The following is a 16,772-nucleotide window of genomic DNA, read 5'->3' as shown; positions in this document are numbered from 1 at the left end:
CTCCCGGCCGCCTCTCCCCGGGCTGGAGGCAGCGGGGCCGCGCCTCGCCCTGCCCCGCGCTGCCCCCGGCGGAGCCCCGGGGCCTTCCCGGCGCCTTCCCGGCCGGGCTCCGCGTTCCCCCCGCTGGGCGCTCCCGGCTTCGGGGGCCGCGGCTCCTTCCCCGTCCCGCCCCTGGCGGCCGCGCCGGGGTGACTAATGGCCGTCATATGACTGTGACACCGAATGGAGGCGGGCGGGCGGAACCAGCCGCGAGGGGACGGCGCTCGGCGCAGCTCGGCGGCGGGCGGCGGCGGCGGCTGGCGGCGGCGGCCGAGGGGCAGCGGCGGCCCCAAGATGCCGCCCACCCTGTTCCAGAAGCTCTTCAACAAGAAGCACGGGCTCGTCTCCCCCGCCAGGGACGCGAGGGACGACTGCGTCTTCAGGTGAGCGGGCCGGGGCCGCCCTGCGCCCCCCGCCCCCGAACTTCTGCGGCCGCTGAGGGGCTGAGGAGGAGGAGGAGGAGGAGGAGGAGGAGGGAGGAAGAAGAGCGGCTGCGCTCCTTCCCCCGCAGCCCTCCTTCCCCCGCAGCCCTCGCCCGGCAGCGCGGGGCCCCTCCTGGCGCCGCTCCCCGGTTCCCCTCAGCCTTCCCCCGCTCCCTTGGCCCCGGGGCTCCGTCCCCCGCCGCCGGGGGTGCCGAGCCGGGGCCGGAGCCGGAGCCCCCTTCCCGTGCCCCGCCGCCGCCCAGCCTCCTGCAGAACCCCCCCGGGCCGCTGTGAGGCCCCCGGGGCCGGTGTGGGGCCCTCGGTGGCTCCCCCGGGGGATGCTCGGGGCCGGGGGGCGGGGGGGGAAGGCGAGGAGGCGCCATGCCGCTTGTCACGGGCGGGCGGCTCGTGATCCGCCGGGAGCTGCCTTAAAAACGGGCAGGAGGGGAGGGTTTGAAAACGCCAAGTTTTCCCCTACAGCCGTGCCAAGCGTAGGGGTTACGTGTGAGATTTGTCGTGAGCTAACCGCAACACAACTGGGTCCACCGAAAGGTGCCAAGCACAACACCGGCAGGCGAAAAAAAAAAAAAAAAAAGTCAATTTTCTCCAGGAGAGCCCATCCCTGAGCCCCAGGGGCTGTTCGGGGTCTGCCCCATCTCTCAGCGGCCTGCACCTTGGTGGCCTGGCCAGGGGCAGCCTGGGCTCTGGTGGTCCCACAGAAGTCCTCGTGTGCATGGGGACATTTCCCTCGGCACCCCTGCGCTGGGGTCTAGACGTCGCCCAGGGCTCGGTGCGGAGGTTAGGGTAGGAACGGGAGGTTTTTGTGGCTGCGAAATGAAGTTGGACAGCCAGGTAATTGCTACGCTGGAAAGCGACGCGGTCCCAGGCTTGGCTGGAGCGGCCAAAAGGTAGCCTGCAAAATCGTTTTAAAGTGCAAAGTTTGCAACTCGAATGCAAATCAAACTCTTCGGCTGGTAAGAGTTGTGTGCTTCTTGAAACTCTTCTACCAATGTCATAAAGCACTCCTCCACCCCGTCTTGACATTTATTACCCACCAGGCTCAGAAATGACCAGCCCTTGGGTTGCCCTGTAAGGGGAGATACCTGGCTGATGCGCTCAGCTTACGTGGTGGCATGTTTAACTGCCCCGAGAGAATTTCAGACAGCAGTTCAGGTGGTCAGGAGCATAACTCCAGTAACCAAAGCATCCCGGTATCGATGGGTTCGTGGTGTCCTTACACAGGCAGGAGACGTGGCTGGACGCTGCGTGAGGTCTGGTGCTGTAATGCCTACAGCGTGCCTTCCGCAGACACTGGTCACAGCTGCTCCCATGCCTCCCTGCCATTTATTGGAAGCTTTTTTTTTTTTTCCTTTTTTGTAGTATTTTTTAAGAGACAAAACTTTGCCATTATGTCCATGTCATCCAATTTTTGAAATCAGCTTAATACTGGACTCGGGACCCTTGATGGGGAGGGTCGCTAGGGCTGGTCTCCATAATTGCCGTGCCTTTTCCACCCTGCTAAGACTTCTGGTAACGATGAATTTGTATGGAGACTGGCAGTTAATTCAACAGCTGCAATGCAGACCCTGGGGCAGAAGTGTGGGGATCACGCCTGTGTTGAAAGAAGCGAAAGTGAGTACTCTGCAAGGAGGCGTCTCCTCTTCCCTCTTAACACGCATCGTTCTGTGCCAAACTGGATGTGAATTTTCAAAAAGATATGTCACGCTGTCTGCCTTACCCTCCTCCGCTTGCGTAGTGCCGTTTTGCTTTGTGATGTGATCTGTCAACCAGTAAGCAGTGAATTTGCAGTTGTTATTTATTTTTGGCAGACCTGTGTAAAATCCCAAGAGGAGGCTGATGGTTCTCCTGGTGGAGACTGGGGGGTGTGCGAGACCTGGTTCTTTCTTACAAGAGCCAAGTATTATATTTCGAGGGCTAATACGGATGCCCTCTAGGCATGTTGCCTAATGGCTCCTTTTGTTTTCCAAATGGGGATACGTCTGGAGTTAATCCTCACTATATATGGCCTTATCAGTTACTGGTGAAACTTTTGGGTAATGCACACAACACCGACCATTACTTATTAAGGCTGTGAATATGGGGACTGGAAACAAGCACGCTGGATTTTAATCTGTTCCTGTGTTTCCAGCAAACCTGAGGGCAACGCTCTCACCAAGTTCAGTGGTACAAGATTGTGTTGATATGTTATTACTGCTTATGTTCTAAATAACCAAACTTTTTTTCCACATATTGTGAACTGTGTTACTCTTGTTTGCCTTCAGTGTGAAACCATTGTCGTCTTATTGAGGAGGCTGTAGAACGCCCATAAAAAAATACATGAATTCACTTTATATATTTAGGGATTAATGTGTTTAAAAGTCTAGCTGCTGTGGCAATGATATCAGTATAGCAAAACATAGAAGGATGATTTTGATGCTTCTTCTTTTTTTTTGGTCTGTGAATATACTTTGCATTTCATTCAGGCTTATTGTGAAAATTTACTAGGGCATAAATTCCACTTATCTGAGCTTACGTTATTTCAAAAATAACATCATGCTTTTCAGGGGCAAAGTGTTTTCTTTAGTATTTTTTTCCTGCCTAGAATCTTTCTGTCTGCGATGGGTGTTGAGAGCGAGTCCAGCCAAACCAGGAGGAACTTCAGAGCTAGGTGCTGGAGCAGTTAACAGCTCCGTGATGGGACCAGTGAGTTAGCAGCTGTAAAGTATTTGCTGATGTCCCAGTTTGTCTTCTTTTTTTTCCCCCCATACACGAGCCATTTACGTTACAGAAGCGCTGTCAGGAAGTCACAACAGATCCACTACATGTTGGTAGTTCAGCCCTTCAGCTTGACTGAGGACAGTTGGCAGACTTGGTCCTTACACTGAAATGTCTCTGCACAGTGAGGAATTCACAGGAAGAGCAAAAACATTCAAAGTTTTAGTAGTAAAATATGTTTACAAGGAACACCTGCAAGTGTTCTAGAGAAGAGACAACCCCTTAAGCTGTAAGGTGTAGAGTACCAGCTGTCTGCTGCAAATAATACTCACGTGAGTGGATTTTCCCCGAGGGCAACTTCTGCTATAAATAGGATCCCCTGGCCGTGTTGTAGCATCTGGCAGTGGCTGCTGCTGGTGACAGGAGACGGCACCAGCCGAGCCCAGGCTTGGGCTCTTATGGTCATTAGGAACATGAGATTCCAGGTATACTGTTCTCTAGAATTTCAGAGGCAAAGTATTCATGTTATAAAAATACATAAAGCTGTTTGTGTGAATCGTGCGCTGTGCAAGTGTCTAAAATGTAGATACGTTTTTAAATACCAATGAAATGAACCCTATTAGAAACCCTGTTTCTAATCAATCTCCCCAGTAAGGTGGAAACAACCTTTCAAAAACTTCTTGTCTGTTGAGACAGCAATTGGGGTTGCAGCACTATTAACCTCTTGCAGAGGGGAAGGGATGCTCCTGTAATACGGAATTACAGTATTGGAACATTTTGGGGTTATGGCTGGGTGGAAATTCAGTGCTTCTCTCCATCCCGTGTATCAAATTTAAGTGCTTGTTCTTGTTCTCTTGGATATCTAGGCATCCGTCCCACCTAGTGAGAGGTTAGCGGGATTATTAATTAGGAGTTCTTTTTACACTGAACCTCAATAAAAGTTTCAGTGTCTTTTTTTTTTTTTTTAACCTAGGGAGCTCTAAAGAACCATCTCGCCCCGAGGGGCATTCCACTGATGTTTGCAACCTCTGTTTTGCTCTTGTTAAAGCACCTGTTGTAGAGGTACAGCTGTGTGGTAATTGTTCAAGCTTGAAAGAACCCCTTCTAGTTTCGAGTCTTACCAGCCGTATGGAGTTTTTTTGGGCACGTTCTTCCTTTAGGGGTTTGCTTTGGGTTTCTGGGTATTTCTGAGGACAAGAGCAGCTTTCCAAGTGGGAAGATACAGGAGTAAAAAGCTTTAAATGTTACTTTCTTTCTACATGGAGAAGATCATTTCCAGTCATTCTGTTACAGTGCTTCTGGGGGTCTTTCTGTAAGAGGTGCTGTTTCTTTATTGGTGGTGTTTTGCCCAGTTTAGGAGATAAGAAAGGCCTGAGGCTGGCTACAAGGTGGTGTTACCTGAGGTCTGGCTAGGCCAGTATCCCCCATCAGGCCAGACTCCCTTTATTTCTCTGTGGCAGTGACTTTAAATGGTATCCTGAGAATTATTTCATTTCACATAGCTGGATTCATCAAGGGAATTGCAATAAACCTGGAGTTGGAAGTGGGTAGGGTGACACAAGGGTGCTTCGCCTGGCAGTTCCTCTGCAGAGCTGTTGGCCTTGCACAGTAAGAATGCTGTGCGCTTTCTTACAGCAGCAGAACTGCTTCTCGAGCCAGGAGCTACTTTCTTCTAGAGTGATCTAAACTGCAAAGGGATTTGGAGACAGCCAGCAACATGTTACGGTGGACTTTTTATGAGGGAGACTGGAGCAAGGTAAAGGAGGAACATGAAAGTTGTCTTTACATTCTTTTTCCAGTCAAAGTTTTACCCACAGAACTTCTTGGTAAGTGCTCGCATTATTTCTGAAGGTAGCTAGCGCTGACGTAAATGGTGTGGTATCGGTGCAGGCACTATTTTGCGTTTGTTCCTCCTGTGCTCAGAGCAGGGGTAACCAGCAAAGGTTACTGTAGTTTTTAGGCTCTATTAGAAGCCCCAGGAGTTCAGAGCTAGCAGCATGTGGACACCGTGATATCATCAGAGCCAAAGTCTGAGAGAGAGCTTGGAGATTTGGCTTGGTAAAACCACTGCCAGAGCTCCTACTGAGTTTACCTCCTCCAGCAAACAAGGTATCCCGCTCCACCCAGTGAGGGGCTTTTCAGCTGCACCAGAGCCTGCCCGAGCCTGGGGAGTCAAGTCTCTTACACTGCCACGTTAGTTCTACACAGCCTGCAAATTTATTAGCCTAACCACACCTCACGAGGCTTTTTCAAGCTGCTCCATGACAGCCAGTCTGACCGACAACTGCTATTAGTGAAATGCTGTGTTTTCATATTGTTCACTTCTGGCATTCCACAGATTTTTCACCAGGGCTGTAAAATTGCTGGAATATTACCACCTCAAAGTCTTAACACCTCCAAAAAGAGCTTTAGCTGGACTTCGCTTTATAATAGCTCTTGCTTTTCTTCATTTCCAGTTATCTGGTGAATTTGAAAAGCTTCTGTCCCATAATTTTTAAGATGATTCAAATCCAGATTTTTTGTGTGTTTTTATTAAGCCCATTTCTGCCTTTTAATGTCCCTTAAGATTTTTTTATGTCTGTCTCTTCTGTAATATCTCTGGAAGAGTTTTTGGCTTTTTGGTCGTGTTCATTAGCTTGAGTGCAGCTAGTTTTTAATAGATGTTTGATTTATGCACAGTTTTCTCTCTTGCTGTGATGACTTTGGCCTGTATTTTGAAATATATCGCTGTTTTCCAAAGGACTTCTCGTTGCCAAATTCTGTTTTGCATTTCCTGTCATCTGGGCTTTTACATACCTTCCAGTGCTTTCAGTTGAGTTTCGTCGAGGAAGGAGAAAGATGCAAATGAATCGCTGCCAGTAAGCACCTCTGGAGACAGGCAGGGTTCTGACGCTTTCTGGTGAAGGTCTCCAAGCCAGAAGGAGGTCCGTAGGTCTCCTGGTGCTTCTCCAGGTGGGCACGGGCCGCTGAATCCAGCGTGTCCTGGAGAAATGTCTGTCAGAAACGTCTGTCAGAAATGTCCGTCAGGCCTGGAGCTGGGGCTGTGTGGTGCCTGGAGGAGCAGCGTTGCCCCATGAGACAGGGGCAGGTTTTCCGTGTCCCAGCGGGTGATCGCAGTCCTCTTGCGTTACCGTGTGGTGCCGGGAGTTAATTTGGACCAGCACCCTGTGGTGTGAGGGGTGTGTGTGACCGCAGAACTCGCAGGGACCGAATGCTTTGGGGACAGCTGGGTGCCTGGCCCTGCCTGAACTCGTCTTAGTGCCCTTCATGTCGGTTCCTCCCGTGCCGGCTGGGCCTGGCGCTGCCTCCAGAGCCCTGGGAGGACGTGGCGAGGCCGCTTCCTCGCCATGGATGGCACGAGGTGCTGGAGGCCGGCCGGCTGCGCTGCTCCCAGGGCAGTGGCGTTCTCTGTTCCCCTTCCAGCGCCTCAGCTCCTTCCCCTAAGCGGGTGAGCCGTGCAGTGCCTTCGAGCACTGGGATTTCTGCTGGTTAGGCCGTGCCCCTGTCATCTGAAGGGGGCCCCGCTGCCAAAAAACAAAGCAGAGGTCTGGTGAGTTGGGCTCTGCTCCTGTGGAGCCGAGGTGAGCTGGCAGCTGATCGCCACAGTGGGAGGCTTCTTGTCACGGTCCCTGTGTGTACGTGTAGCTGTACTGGAATAAAACTGCTCCTTTATGTGTGCGTTATAGTAGACTTGGCAAGCGTTGAAGGAAGGTGTTTTTGCAGAGCTACGAGTGCCGATTTTTCCTTCCTCCTCTAGATGAGGTTGCAGGGGCACGAAGAGGTGTCTGTGCCAGTTTGTCCACTGCGAGCTCTTCCTTCTCTCCTGAAGCAGTTCCACCATTTGTCTTCTGGTGACTGGAGGTGTTTTTACCTGACCCAGGTCCCAGACCCTGCTCTCCTGCAACCATCAGCTCCTTTGGTGACTGTGTAGGTCGCCCTCCGTGTGTTTTCAAAGGGGTTTATCCTTTGCTGTGTGCACACTTCAGGGTAAGCGTATGCTCCTAGTGACAGCTTGGACAAATTCAGGCTTCTGTTCTGGAATAAACCAGCCCAATGTGACTCGGAGCCTGAAACTTCTGCTGTCATTTTGGCTTAATGCAAGATGTGACCGCTTTAGAGACGTGCTGTACAAGTGGAAAGTAACGCGCACGGTGGTTTCATGCTCGGAGGCTGTGCGCTCTCCTCTTGCTACATCTGGAGCAGAATGTCTGCAAGATCACATGTTTGTGAGTAACGTCAGGAAAAATGCAGAGCTCAGTCTCGCTAGCACATCCAGGGTGGCTGCGGTGGACTTCCAGGATCAGCTGAGAGCACAGCTCGTTTCCGAGCACTTGACAAAAGTCTGAGCGTGTGGTGCGCGTAGAAAACCTTATTCTGTATAGCATTTGCTGGAGGGGGGAAAAAAAAGTTATGCCCATTAAAAACAGGAAGTAATTTTAGTCGTTTGTAAATGACTTGCTAATGCACCAGCTGCTCCACCTTGTACCGAGTAGTAACAGAATTCACAAAGGGGAAATACTCTGGAGAGACTTGCACAAAATGCACGCCACGTTGCTGTGCTTAAGGAATTTCTCCATAAAGATCCCATTCAAAAGGGGCAGACCTTTCTGCAGGGTTACTCGCTTATTTCTAAAAATATATGCTCAGATGTGTTCTGCTCTGGTAGAAGTGTGAACAGTTACTACGTAGCCTTTGTATCAAAAATGATTTATTTATTTTTACAACAATGCCTTGTGCTGGTGCTTGGTGCTCTATCAAAGCTTTTAATAGAGGTAATTCTGCACTTTACGTAAGAAGTTCAACCTTTTCCTCTTCTGAAACTGATAGCCGCTGTAGATATTATTATTCAGCACACAATGCGCTACAGAGAAACTTGTTCAAACATGTAAATTATACAAAATGCTACACAAACTGCATATAGAATATTAACCGTGTGCGTGTGCAGCACGTGGCCACGAATACAGCGGAGTTTTTACTTTGGAATTTTCCTGTCTTTTCTGAAAGATGTAGTTTTGTAGCCAATATCAAAAGGTTAAGCTTTGGGACGTAAGTAGCCTGACTACATGGAAAAGCTCTTTATTTTAAACAGTCCTACCTGATGCCTTTGGAGCGATAGCCTAGGTAACCTCAGCCTTATGTGCATTCTCTCTCTTTGAAACTATGGCCTTGGAAGAAGCCCTCGTTTTGTACAGGCGAGGGGCTCTTTGCAGTGCTGCCCGTGTCCGTTAGTAGCCACAAGCTGTGCTGCAGACATCTCCTGTCCGCTCCAGCCTGAGCAGGTGAGTGAGCCAGCAGCAGCCCCGCATCGGTAGCTTGAGCACTGGGCTGCTGAAAGCAGCTGTCTCGATGCATGGAAATGATCCTCACACCCCGCTGGTCAGCTCTGGTTCTCCAGGATATTTCCACAACGTCATCACTGGTGATTTTGACCTGAAATGAGTAAAATCCATCAGAGAAACGGTCTTATTTCTTGGAATACAGGTACTGTTTGTGCCCTGCCCCTTCATGGTATTTGACGCAAATCCAGATGCATGCTTCGTTAGCAGTGACTTTCCCTCAGCCCAGCTAAAACGTCAACAAAACTTAACACTTTTTATTATATCACAAACCCTCTACCCTTTCAGTCTGTGTGATATATAACTGGAAAGAAACAGGAGCCAAACTGCAGTTCTCTGCCATCTGTTTTAGTAGATAAATGAAGAAACTTCGAGCTCGGTTCAGCCCTGACTTAAGATCCTGGCATTGTGCCTGTTCAAGCCAGAGCAGTATCTTTGCCCAAATTCCTGTGTCATTTTCCGTTTTAACAGAGAAAGTGTCTTGTCTGAGCATCGCCCCCCGGAGCTGTCGCCTTGCTGTACGCTTTTGTTGTTTTTGTTTTTAGCCTCGGTGCTTGTGGAAGCGGTGGCTTATGCAGTGGTGCCGCTGCCCTCTTAGCAATCTCGGAACCTTTTGGTTGCTTTCGGTCATGTGTGATGGAGGTTGTGAGAACAGAAGTGTGAGCCAGCTTGGTTTCTGTACCTTTACTGAAAATTGTGCGTGCGCTGTCGGGTGTCCCCTCAGGCACCTGGTGGCCGCGGTGCTCCGGTGGGCGATACGCTGCGGCGGGCACGTCGGGAGGGACACGTGGACAGCTGGAATCTGGGCGGCTTGGGAGGTGACACCCGATGTGTGGCTTTGTGGACAGCCACCAGAAAGGTCACTCCCGGGTTACTGTGAATGCTGGAATATCAAGATCTCCATTTGCTGGGTGGTTCTGCTTTCTAGCTAGAGCTGAAATATACACCGTCTACCCTTGCCTGGTGCACGTTCCTTGCACAGCTTTATCCCAAGGCAAAAACAGGCCTCCAGCGGCTGTGGGCTCAGCACAGTGCCACAATTTGGGCAGCTCTGAGGGAGGTGGGTAAGTCGGAAGGAAGCGTTAGAGCTGTTAGCAAACAAATGAATTACCCAGTAGAAATGAGATTATTTTTAAAAATATTATTGGCTGTGATGCTCCCCAAGAAGACCAACCTAGAAGAAGTCCTTTCAATTCAGAGAGTTCAGCTGAATGGTTGATTTACTCCGTGTCTACTAGAAATTGGTAGAAAGTGGTACTAGTTCAGGTGTTAATGAAAAGTAGGTACAGAGGATGAACTGTGGGTGGTTGTGTGCACAGGGAGCACACGTTGCAAAACACAGGGTGAGCGCTCTCTCCTCAGAAGCTTGTTCTCGTTGAATGACGTTATCTGAACATCAGAATCTGGGAGGCAGTTTTTCTGCCAGAATATTCCTGTTGCTACAGGAAAAAGAGCAGCATTACCCCCTTAAAGACAGACTGAAAGAAACGCGTCAAGTCTTCGGACAGTGAATTGGCTTGCAGTGCTGCCTGCCTACTATTTCAAGTCCCAGCTCTGACATAAAGCTGAAGTAGTCAGAGAAAGGTGCTATGTTGGTTTGTGTGTGTGTTTTTTTTTTCCTTCAGTACCTAAACATATTTCAGTTGCTATGAGTTACTGGAAATTGCTTTCTTGGTAGAAAAGGAAATTGTTCTGCTGACAGCGTGGAGGGTTAAGAAGCTGTGAAAACAAGCACGTTGGTTTCTTAACGGCGTGCATCTCCCAGGCGTGCAGGAGACACAAGTCATGAGCTGATGGCCTCTTTTTGCTTTTCTCCAAAACAGACCTAGTGGCAAAATATGGAATTGATAGAGCAAAAAGTCCAAACAGCTTAAGATAAGTTTTTATGGGATTATAACAAAATTATATTTTATGTGAATAAAATTTTTGTAAGCTTCCTTTTTCAGATAAGCAAAAATACCGATTTGGTTTAAGGCTGACTTTAATTTACCTGCTTCAAATTCTAGTGGCTTTGTTCATAGCATCTTATTTACAGCTGTCTCCAAATTGGTTATTTTGGTTAGTCTGAAAGCATATCTGTTTAAAACACGTCATCACGTAACCTTTTTGATGAAAGCAGTCACAGAGCTGCCAGGTGGCTTCTGTTCGTGTGTTGCGTAAGCCTTTGTTCCACGCTGGGGTCAGAAGGTAAGGTTTCCTGACCTAAGCATGTCCTAAATGCCGTTTTCCCTTTAACACCATGTCTTAAGTGATTTTTATTCAGTTATTCATTTGGATTTGGTGTACGCTTGTTCAAAGACTGGTCTTTTCTACACGTAGCCACCAGACAAATCAGCTAAACTGCACTTAGGAGGTGACATCGGTGACGCTCACGCTGGAGGAAAAGTCGTGCCAGAGGAGGGGACTTCGTGAGTGCAGTTGTTCTCAGCCATGTGCACGGAGAGGGAACAGGCAGTTTGACAAGAGGTTGTTTCTATTTAACATTTTTTAAAAGGGAAACAAGTAGAAATTAACACAAATACAAAAAGGCCCAGTCCTCTAAGGGGCTGAGCATCCTCAGTTTCGGCATAACTCGGTGAGGTTTGAAGGCTTTCGGTGTCTCAGCCTTGAGCTCAGCAAGAGGAGATGGAGGCTGGAAGGAAAGAGATCCCAGAGAGCAAGAAAGACGCTGTCCTCAGATCTCTGTCTCGTGTGCGTACATAAGTGTGATCTTCACAACATTCCCCGGTATCTTCACTTTCTGCCCACGGCCAGAGCGTGCGTGCACCCGCAGCGACACAGCGCAAAGAGCTGAGCAGCGAGAGCCTTGGCCAGCAGAGCGCCCGTTGGTTTGTAGTAAGGCCTTGTGTGTTCCCCCAGGCGGTGAAATAATTAAATTGAGCATATGTGTACACTGCAGATAGGCCTAAATTGTCTAATATCGTGCTGGATGGACTCGTTCGCTCCTTAGATCAGAAGAGTATTGTTGTGAGACTTCAGTGCGAGGATTTATGGCGATAATAGGTGCTGAATAAACATGAGCTAAGATGTTGGCAGCGGAAGAGATGGGAAGACTTTTTGAAAGCTAATCTTTATTTTCGATCGCTTTCTCTTGTCCACCAGCCAAGAAGTGATGGTGCCCTGCCTGCTCAGTGCAGCAGCGCTCGCTGCCCAGGAGCAGCTGGAGCCCACCGTGGGGGTCTGCTGACGGAGAGGGTCCGGCGGGTGCTGGCCCCGGCCCGGGCTCCTTCCACGTGTGGGCAGCAGCACCGAGAGGTGCAGGGGGCATGGGGGAAGGTGCAACACGAGCAGTGGCAGCTGCTGAGTAAAAGACAAAAGTCAGGTTGGAAATGCTGAGGTGGGTGTAAGGAGTGTAGGCGGCGTTTTGGAGTTGCCCTGTGCTCAGAAGGATCCGTGTGAGTGTAGCTGGAAGCAGCTGGAGGGCACTGCCATGACTTGGTGCGCACGTTTTACAGGCTTGGTATTCCCTGATCCTTGGTAGTGCTCTCCCTGACCGTGTCACTGACCCTCTTGGGTCCTCTGCTTTGGAAATTGCTATTCAAATGCAGAGGAATAAAAGGGTTAGGGGCCAGATCACTTTCTTTTCCATTTTTCTGTTCTTTTCTTAGTTTTGTCCTGTCCAAGACCTGCGGTGCTGCCTCTCCTCTCCGAAGATTTCCCCTGGGCGCTGTAGTGTCCCCTCCTCCTCCTGCCACAAGCAGTTGGGTGCATCCTGTTTGGGGTCACTGCTGTGTCATTTTAAATGACATGCACTGGAACGAGAAGGGAAAAGAGAAAGGAAGAGCCAAGCGAGCGATTACTTTGCCAACAGCTCCTTTCCAAAACAAAAAAACAACCCGGGCTGAAATATCCCGGTGGCACTGACAGCTATTGCTGTCCAGCACGTGATCTTTCTTTCCTGTTGATGCAGCAGAATAAATAGCTTCACGCGGTGCTGTTACTGCTTCGCAGCAGGGTACCCGCAGCGCCAGGTTTCTTTGAGTTCCCACATCTTACAGATGCTCGTGTGGACAGAGCAGAGATGAGGCAAGAAAACGCTTTTGGGTGAGAGAGCGGAGTGGATGTACCGCTCCGTAGGGATGAGAGGAGAGAATAGCTGGTCTTGCTCGTGTCAGGCTGCGGTATGTGAACTGCAGAAGATGCATGTGGTGATGCTGAGCTGGTCGCAGCTCACCTGCGAGTGGTTTATTGGTGTGCTGCAGCCCCAGGGGAGCCCCTCCGGGAGGCTGGAGCTGCTCCCCCCGTGCCTGCTGGCAGCCCGTGCTGTCCTGGAGTGCCTCGCGCCCCGTTCTCCCTTTGGAGTCAAAAAGGGGGTTCCCGAACATACGCTCGGTGTACGTGTTGATGAAGTGCAGCCTCTCCCGCTGGCACAATGTTGGCTTTATCAGGCGTTCCTGTTGACTCTGTGAGGCAGCGCTGGGTCGGAGCACGTGCACAGCAGGATCCCGTGACGAGGAAGGGGTGTGCTTGGCCTCAGTGCCGATACCCAGGGAGGGCACGTGGACCTGAACCTGCCATTTCTTTATCACAGACCAAGACTTGAATAAGAGAAGCCGTGTGGGCATGCAGGGACTGTTTCCAAAAGATGCTCAGAGCTTGCACGGATCTGTCAAGTGGAATTTTCAATAAGACTTGGCCAGTTGAGCTGTTCTACACCGGAGAGACCCCCCGGATGGACGGGTGTGTGTTGGAAGGCTTCAAACACCTAGAATTTCCTGACCACTGGAGTCTACTCAAATGTCACTGGAGGCCCTGTCTCATGAAGAAATACAGAACAGGCATCCAACCAATGAAGGTGCTTTTGCTACGTGCATAACTGCTGAACACCAGCCTAGTTTATAAAACCATGCTGAGTATTCGATCCAAGACACTTTTAAAAGAGGTTAATTTTGTTCAGAGGCTGGATGCTCAGCTGGCTGACGCTGGCTATCAGCCTTTCCTCAGGTGCCTCAGGTTTACTAAGTTTTGGCAAATCTTTTTACAGGGTGTCTTTTTCAAGTCCATTTTTTCCGGTTTTGATTTTTTAAACTTATTTTAAACAAACGTGTTCTTTGCATAGTTTTCCTTTTCTGTGTGGTGTGCATAGCGTAATCAGAAGTTCAAGGCAGAAAGCACTGATGCAGCCCCGCTGTTTTCCAGGTCTGGCAGTAGTGCATGGCGCTCTCCTGTTGGACTTTTCATTGACCCCAGCCAAGTGCACGGATCACGTGCAAGGGACAAAAGAGCCGCTGAATACCTCTCAGAGTGGATCGGGACAGCAGTGTGATTCCTTAAAACACGTTGCGTAAAGCCCATTCTGGCCACGCTCCGCTCTTGCTCAGCATGTTTGACATTCAAGTCTATTTTTGTATGGTACTGACCTGAAGAGCCTGGATCTGGATTAGATTTGGATTAGGGTTTGGGATAAATAGCCCTGGAATCTCATGTGAGTTCTTTTGCAATTTTTGCCCTGAAGGAACCTCCCGAGTTAAAAACTCGCTGTCTGTTTCACCATGAAAATTAGGCCCTTTATCGATTTTGAATAAAAGCTATCTAAAAAAGTGCGACAGTGTATTTTGTACGTAATCTGTCTTCTCTAAATGCTTCAGTCCCTTAACTTGAAGGGCTCGTCTTAGGGCTGGGAGAACAGCGGATCCCGTATGGGTAGGTAGTTAATTTGGTAGTTGCTGTGTCCCTCGTAAGCTGTGCGTAATTACAAAAAGGCAGATGTAGGGCTGAGAAGCCCTGAGCTAGTCCCACCTCCTGACGTGCTGGAGGCTGTAATTCTTCCTTTCTTTTTTCTTTAAAGATCACAAGGCAGTGGGCAGTCCAACGCTGTCCTACCGTTCGTAGAAACCCAAGGCTGCGAGCACGGAGCGAGACCTAGAAAACCGAAGGGGACACCAGGAAAGTAGGGTACAGAACTGTGAGCGGCAGCGAGCGCTGGCCTGCAGAGCCAGCAGAGGACTTTGTTCAGCTCGGTTTGGTGACGGAGCAGCTCCAGTAAAACCATGGAGATCCCCACCAGCAGGGCACCAAAACCTCCCCGTCCTAGTGCGTGTGCGCTGGGTGCTGGGCTGTTTGTCGGGCAGGCTGGTTTTTTGCTAACGTTAAATGAAGTTGCGTGGCTGGGTGGCTTGTTTGAGCATCTGCTTTATATTTGTCCTCATGTCCTTAGGAGTTACATAAAAGCGAAGTCGAGCAATGCCTTCAGTGTCTGTCTGCTCTATATAGAACTACCTGAAATAGTTTCAGGTCACCTTTGCCTGCTTAATTTGGAAAACAAGCGAGCAGCATGACTCTCGCCTTGGAGATCTGAGCAGTCTCGGCTCCTCACAGCCGTCTTAGGGCTCTTGCAATAGCTCCACAAATCAAGATCTCAGCCCTTCCACAAGCGCAGCAGGCGCCCGCTCGACTCGTAGAGCCAGTAGGGGAGCGGTGCTCCGGCCGCGAGCGGGAGCCGAGCCAGAGCGGGCTCCTCTCCTGGAGAGCAGCCCATCTCCTGGAGGACGCTGCCCTCCGTGTGGCTGCTCCCTGCTCCTCCTGGGTGCCAAGGTGTTCCCGCTGTCCTGCTTGGTTGCCTCTGGGCCGGCCTGGCCCTCGCCTTGAGGTGCTGCGGGGTTAGCAGAGGAGGCTGGCTAAGGGCTCCCCACGGAGCTGTCCTGGAGCGAGGCTGGGATTTCCTTCCACAAGCGCTAGTTTGTTACCCTTCTTGGTACAGTTACCCTCTGGCTGCATTTTGCAGTTGTTCCCCTGTAACCGAGATGGGGTTTTGGTGAAATCCGAGGGGGGAATAGCACTGAGTCAGCACTCTGCTCCAGCCATGTGCTTTGCTTTAAGTACGTGAGGAGTTTCATTGCTCCCAACGCAGCCGCTCATGTGCTTAGCATTAGGCATGTGTTTTAAATAAGTTGCTGATCCAGGGCCTAATTCTTTCTTTTTTGTTGTTTTTTTTTTTGAGATCTACCCAAGTGAGGGTAAGACTGCAAACACACCGTCAAAAATGTTCCAGACTGAAGGGTTAATGTCGCCTTCTGTGGGAGGAAAGCTTCTGGCACTTAGTGCATTTTGGTGACACGCTGACTGTAAAGGTAGCCGTTGTTGGAGAAATGATCATCTTTGATAATGTTATGTGACTCTGTTACTGACCTGGTAACATAACAAGCCCGAAGTCCAACGTGCAAACCCAGGCTTTAGGCTGAAAGCAGCATTTGGGGATTTATCCATACATCAAGCTTCGGTTGGACTGAGTTCATATAAATAATTGTCCTCCAGCTTTTCCTATTACAAATATTCAGCGTTTGAGAAATTGGTTTACCATGTGCTGAAAATTTCTTTGATATTTTTCAGGGCCTGTTGCTGTGGCAACGGGACCCCATAACAGAAAATCTCTTTGGTAATAAGAAACGGTGTTACAGCCAGGAAGGAAGGCACAGCAAAATGGCTAATATTCCTTTAAAGAAAAAAAAAAAAAGGCAGGCATTGTGTCCCGAAGCTTGGACCTGGATCACCAGGCAAGGGCGCACCCTGCTTGCAGGGCTTGCTCAGCTCGAAGCTGGTAGTGCAGGCGTTCAGCCTGGCCTCAGCTCTCCCGGGGGAGAGAAATGGGGGCTCTGCAAGCAGCTTCCTCCAGCGTAGCTCGGTGTATTTTCTTTTTCATGCGGAAGGGTTGAAGTGATTTGATGGTTTGGCTTATGGGCAAGGAAACATGAGTTTTGCTTTTCAGAACTGGATGTCCCCTTTGTGCTTTGCTAATACAGAAACTGGCAGAACAGGCATTACTTTTCCTTTGACGTTAGGGCTTGCAGCCCTGTTTCCTTGTGTCTCATGACTGAGTGAATCAACACCTAATTAAACAGTCACATGAGGGACAGAGTAAAATGCTGCTCATGCACTGATCATTGTGAATCCGTGGAGAATAACTACTTACATCTGTCTGCCTTCTTCTCTGAGGAACCCTGAACAGCTGCAGCTTTTTTCTTTTATTTATTTTTTCTTCTTTTTTTAAAGGAAAAAAGCTCACGTAAACCTTAGAGAAAGCAGTGCTGCCTGTGCAGATAAACGAGAGCTGGCGTAGGGGAAAGAGAACACTTGGAAGCACTGGACAAAATTTCTGAGAAATGTAAATGATTCGAGTTTGGGCCGGGGATGACTGAGCTGAAAGCTTGAAGTCGAGATCCTTGCACGTTTGATACTCCTGCTCCCATGACTGAAAATGTGATTCCTGGGCGAGGGAGTACAGTAAGGTGTCCCGAGTGGTCGGGGAGGTTTCTGGATGTTT

The 16,772-nt window shown here is 49.7% G+C and overlaps 1 protein-coding gene across 2 annotated transcripts in view; it reads left to right on the top strand.

Moving 5' to 3' along the window:
* The first annotated feature begins 243 nt into the window (after positions 1-243).
* The window catches only part of FNIP1 (folliculin interacting protein 1), a 62,461-nt gene continuing 45,932 nt past the window's right edge, over positions 244-16,772 (top strand). For both annotated transcript variants that reach the window (XM_035338738.1, XM_035338737.1), the window contains exon 1: positions 244-422. In XM_035338738.1, the coding sequence (XP_035194629.1) occupies positions 334-422 (89 nt within the window). In that variant the 5' untranslated portion in view covers positions 244-333. The remainder of the gene's footprint in view (positions 423-16,772) is intronic.

Source organism: Oxyura jamaicensis, chromosome 13 (assembly GCF_011077185.1).
Source record: "Oxyura jamaicensis isolate SHBP4307 breed ruddy duck chromosome 13, BPBGC_Ojam_1.0, whole genome shotgun sequence".
NCBI classification, from domain to species: domain Eukaryota; kingdom Metazoa; phylum Chordata; class Aves; order Anseriformes; family Anatidae; genus Oxyura; species Oxyura jamaicensis.
Note: the sequence above shows the minus strand (reverse complement) of the source record. Positions and strands in the feature narration are given on the sequence as shown.